This window comes from Sesamum indicum, linkage group LG6, assembly GCF_000512975.1.
Source record: "Sesamum indicum cultivar Zhongzhi No. 13 linkage group LG6, S_indicum_v1.0, whole genome shotgun sequence".
NCBI classification, from domain to species: Eukaryota; Viridiplantae; Streptophyta; class Magnoliopsida; order Lamiales; family Pedaliaceae; genus Sesamum; species Sesamum indicum.
In genome coordinates, this window is record NC_026150.1 from 23,444,216 (window position 1) to 23,450,061 (window position 5,846).

Genomic DNA, 5,846 nt, shown 5'->3' on the forward strand with positions numbered 1-5,846 from the left:
ATTTGTCTTCTCAAAGATTGATTGCTACCATAACAGAGTTGCAGATAGCTTTGGACGCAGTGGATTCCAAGAAGCTGAAAACAAAACTGCATCGTAAAATTCCAAACATATTTCTAATGCCAATTTGATTGATTGTATCGGTATAAGCTAACAACATTGTACTAGAATCGAATGTTAATGCTAGGCGTCATTTTCTTGTAGTATAAAAGCGAGAATTTTGTAACTTATTTGAGCATTAATGAAAATTCCGCAATCAATGGAATAAAAGTGTACTGATTCTAAAATATAGGACGAAAAATGCAATTTCCCTTGAAGTAGACAAAAACTTATTAACAACAACTCCCACATGATTGATGGATTTAAACCCATAAATTTATAGTTACGGGACCTCAATTTTGTCAATTGAGTTAGGTTCCATTACGAATATAAGTTTCTTTTTAGTAACCGGACATTGTTTAACTATACTTTCAGCTGTCAAAGTGAACATGCACAATAATATTGTCAACATTTTTCAATGTAAGTATGAACAATTCTAGATCATAGCAAAGGGAAACATATGAATAATGCAATTACATAATATAGAATCATGTGAAATTATTAATATTGTATGGTGATTATGATCCGATCGACTTATGTAAAATAAATTCGTTTTGAGTGCATTTATATTCGGTAAAAAGCTTAAGGAATTCTCCGTTCCAAAATATGGCTACTTTGACAATTTTAAAAACTTAAGAAATTAAAGTGAAAAAAATAAATTTAAATATGCCCTTTAATTCCAAAAAGTCAAAAGCCACAAATTTTCATTAAAAAATGGTTAGATGGATGAACAAAAGACGAATTTGAGAAAGTAAGTGATTCTAATCGCAAATTTAAGCATTAACTATAGTATTCACCCTATATTATTTCTCCCAACCCCTTCTCGCAATTTGGCACAACCAATGATTTTTATGGAGACGAGAAGATGGTCGTGATTAGGTTCTTGTTGTCATATTTGAGTATGGCATAGCCATAGCCCTCTGGGTAGGACGATCGTATCATTCAGACTCCTCTTGCAAATGGACCCCACGACATGCGCAACCAAATGTCAATCACCGCAAGATCTCTACCCATGTGAAGAGGATTACCTGTACGAGGAAGAGGTTCTCCGCCACCCCAACAGCCTTAAGCTATGGTGGCGATACGATACTTATCGCCCGCAGCAAAGCTCACTTCAAGAAATGCACAATTATTCTACAAGTCATGGCGTGCTTATCTCAGCACACGATTGTTAGGAACTTGCCCACTAGACGCTCAGTCAAACCTAAACAACACGTTGGAATGAGCTCTCGCCACGATGCACAAAATGCTGCGTATTTGGATCATGAACCTACAGTCATTGACAACTTCTGGTTGAAGAATGGAAAGGATGTGGATTTGAGGTTGGCAAGATTGGAGTATCTGATGGATAGGAGGCCAGAGTTGGCTAACAGTGTGCTCTTGTCTTGAGAAAGATCCTCACAAATGTAGAACAATGGCATGGGAGGGTTGAGCAGACTATGAAGGACATCCCACAAAGCAAATTTTGACTTGTAGGCAGCGAGGACAGTGGACCCAAAGAAGGCTGTCGGAATACCACATACTCTGTTGTGGGTTGCATTTGCTAAGTTATACGAGACTCTTTCCACAATTCATGTGAAATAAGAATATGTTTGGATTAGTTAACGAGATTGGGCTTTATATTGAATGGTGGTATCAAATTAATATATTTTTAATGAGAATACGTACAAACAAACATATCTTTATTTTAATTATTGTTTTAAAAGCTGAAAACTGAAAATGAAAACACAAACAATCAGACATTGTTCATAACATGAAATTATCCAAACAAGCTCATAGATTGTTATTGTGAACGTGAAATCCATTGCTATAAATCCATCAATCCAAACACGAAACAAGAATTAATGTCTGAAAGGGAGCAAAGCCATTCGTAATTTCAGCACATTTGCAAGGATGGAACTATGAAATTAAACTACATTTGATCAACATTGCACAGAAACAAGTTAGTACCAGTACATATACTTCTTAATCACATGTGAATTATGAGTTTTAGTAAAATCCCAATCTTAATCACTAGTTAATAAGCTCCAATCCTAAATAAAAGTTCTACAGAGTAAAGGAGTCTTCCTCCCCTGAAAGTCTACTGATCTATGTAGTTTCTACCTTCAATGACCAACTGCTAAAATCAAGACAAGCCCCAAGAGTCGCAAGGAATGTTTATCATGTTAGATTAGAGAAATATGGGAGGAATACTATCTGAAACTAGCAGTTTCCACCCGAATTTCTTAACTGCCTATGCATCAGGAGACTGCATGGCGTGAAAACTGGGAAAGTTACCTGCCTTTGTAGGTCTATGATGCTTGACTAAAGGGACGAGTGACTGCACAACGTCAGCCATCAGTGGCCTATAATCAGCCTCTGGTTGCACACACATAGCAGCAATTGCGGCAACTTGGACGACCTCCTTCATTGAATACTGACCCTCTAAAGCCGGATCCATAATCTCACCAACCTTGTCTCTATCTGTAAGCTGGGGCAAAGCCTGACAGAGAGAGAGGGAGAGAGAGTCCAATCAATTAAGATGGTTTTAAGGCCGACTAGTAAATGTATTAAGGTTATTGAAGGTAATGCTAACTATTTTCGTCAAAGTAACAGGTCTACTAATAAATTGTGGTATTTAAAACTGGAAATGAATGAGAAACATACCCAAGACACAAGAACACCTTCACCAGGAGGCCTTTTCATATCAACTGGAACTCTGCCAGTCAGCAGCTCCAGAAGGACTACTCCATAGCTATACACATCTGATTTTGTGGTCAGATGCCCAGTTAAAGCATATCTGCAGGAACAAAGAATCAGAAGCTGTCAACTCGAGATCGATAGAAATTGCTTTAGAAGGTGAAAAAATGTATGATTTGTGGAGGTATATAGAGAATTGAGAAGAGTGCCAGTCTTACTCAGGTGCAACATATCCCTGGGTGCCCAAGACTCGTGTTGAAACATGCCCACCGGCTTTCTCAGACCCAAGCTTGGCCAGTCCAAAGTCAGAAACTTTGGCATGAAAGTTTTTGTCGAGAAGGATGTTGCTGCTTTTGAAATCTCTATGAATTACTGGTGGACTAATATGTTCGTGGAGGTACTCCAAACCTTTGGCTGCCTCTAAAGCTATCCTCAACCGAGTTTCCCAGTTTAAATTTGAAGAAACAGTTTTATTACCTGAATGTTCAAAGCAGAAAATCAGAAATAGAAGTTGTAATGAAGTAAGTTCTAAATGATTGTTGAGAAGTATAATTCAAAAGATTCAATTAGCTGCTCGTCTTCTTGCATAAGCTAGAGCATCTCTGTCCAATAAAATCAAATCAAGCAGATGATGCATTTACTTATTAATCATGATACAAGATCAAAGCACCACACACAATTCAATTGACTAAAGACAAGGAAATGAATCAATTCCAACAAACAGATAAGGAGTGCCTACTGTTTGGTTCCAGCACTTGCAAAAGATAGTGAATTTTCAGACTTTTCCTGATGGAAATGGTTTTGGAAATGGCAACAAGATATGATATAAAAAGGGGTTACCTACAGGGTGTGATATATGAAATTAGAGAAGCGAACAACTTCAGACAGGTAACTGAAAAAAATAATTACCACTGATGGGATACAAATGTTCCTGCAGTCCTCCATTGGCCATGAACTCGTAAACCAGCAATTTACGGTTGCTCTCTGAACAGTAGCCGATCAACAACAGCAAGTACGGTGAACATAGCCGGCCTAACAACTCCACCTATCATTTCAATTAGGAAGCCAATAAGAAGAAAACAATGCATACACACAGATATGCATGCAAGATTAGTCGACCTTCAAGTTCCACCAAATTGTACTAGGGAAATCCAGCATAAAAATCAGACCTCTGCTGTAAACTCATCCTCTCCCTGTTTTCCAGCTTGATCCATCAACTTAACTGCAACTTTCCTCCCATTTTGGAGAACTCCCCTATATACCATTCCGAAAGCACCATGTCCAATGACATTAGACTTTCCAAATCCACCGGTGGCCGAATGCAGCTGTTTGAAAGTAAAGACTTGAAGCCCTCTTTCAGCCGCAACTTGGATGTTGCCAAAATTGCTAGCTTTCTCCTCATAGTGAACTCCTTCCAAGATATAATAACAGAGACACAACAACAAAATGCAAATCAGAAAACAGAAAATTGATCCACCGACCAATTCTCTAGGACAAGGAATAAGCTCAACTACTTGTAAGTAAACCTGACAGTTAGTGCAACCATTTCAACATATATGGTACCTCATTAGCAAAGGAGAAAATTCAGGGGAGTTCAAATTGTGACCATCAACTTCTTTTCCCTGGTTCAACCGTTCCTTGGCCTAATTAATTATTACATTGTCACATATAGTAATTTCCATTTTGCCCCATTTCAACTACTACATTTTTCTGCAGTTAAATAGTAAGATAGTAATGACAGAAAAAGGACCACAATAAAAAAAAAGCAAGATTCAAGAATACACCACTACTCTCATTTCTCAACTGGGCTTTCATCTCAGCTTTACCCACTCAGAGAGCACATCATTTTCCCACATTACACGAACAGCCCAGACACAACATATACTCCAGAAAATTCCTCATCAAGAGAGTACACAGTCCACAGTTGCTAGAGCTGCAATATATGCAAAGAGTAAAAAGAAAAAAACTTTAAAGATACTGACTTTTCTGTTGGGTCTTGAATCGCTTAGAGAGCTTGTATCTTAAGTAGCAGTAGTAGCTGAATGCGACCAGCAAAGAAGCAACGGCGAGAGAAGCACAAACTAGGACTGTAGCCAATACGATGCGCTCCGTCTTCTTGTAATCACCGTTTTCTGCTCCCATTGCCACAGAATATGACAATGAAAAATGGTGAATTTTTTGTTATGGATTTCAACAGGAAAGTGGAAGAAGCTGTGGGGGAGAGAGAGAGCATTAAGTTTGAAGTGACAAATGGGGGTCAGTCCCAGTGGAGGAACAGTGTCTCTCTCTTCACTTTCTCTCTCATGTCTGATTCTTTCCCTTTCTCAGGTTTGTGTTTGTCTTCTTTTGTGGCGCGGAGACCAACTCCTGACAATTTTCATCTTATTTACGTTGGCACCCCCTATACTTTGTGAAAATTTTATATCAACCCCCAAGAGACTTCCTCCTCTTTCTTATTAGCACTTTTCTTTTTCTAATCTAACTCGTAATCAATCTTTTACAAGAATAAAATATGTTTTTAAATTTTTTTGTAAAAAATATGAATGAGAAAAAAAATACTAAAATATAAAGACAAATAGAGAGATAAACAAAAAATATGAAATAAATAGAATATTTATAGTTAAATAAAATAGGTAGAGAATAATGAATATTATCAATAAGAATTTTGATACTTAGCGTTTATTTGATCTTATAATTGAGCAAGTTAAATTTGCGCTCCGAATGCTAAACTCATACACTTGTCATTTTGTTTCTTTTTCTAATAGTTATTTTGGGATTAAATTCCATCAAAATCAAATTTTAATAAAAGTTATAATTTATAGTATTTAATTCCATCTCAATTACTTTTTAATCTGATTATCCATTATTAAATACTTTTTTTTTATTTTCGTATGTATAATATTATTATTATTGATATATTGTTTTTAAGTGATTGCCTAACCTACCAATAATCTCTTAACTTAATAATTAAAGCTAAGATTAAAGTCCCATAAATAAGTATTACATCATGCACTCGAATCCCATCGAACGTATAGATGTTAATATCACTTTACGTAAATTATTATAATTAT

General features: G+C 36.5%; 1 protein-coding gene across 1 annotated transcript; it reads right to left on the reverse strand.

The window, feature by feature from the left end:
• LOC105165621 (probable serine/threonine-protein kinase PBL23) lies at positions 1,997–5,099 on the reverse strand. The gene is made up of 6 exons (XM_011084688.2): positions 4,758–5,099; positions 3,945–4,186; positions 3,685–3,820; positions 2,994–3,252; positions 2,743–2,875; positions 1,997–2,578 (listed from the first exon to the last, which is right to left on the reverse strand). Exons 1-6 carry the CDS (start codon positions 4,915–4,917, stop codon positions 2,330–2,332), a joined length of 1,179 nt encoding a protein of 392 aa, XP_011082990.1. The 5' UTR covers positions 4,918–5,099; the 3' UTR covers positions 1,997–2,329.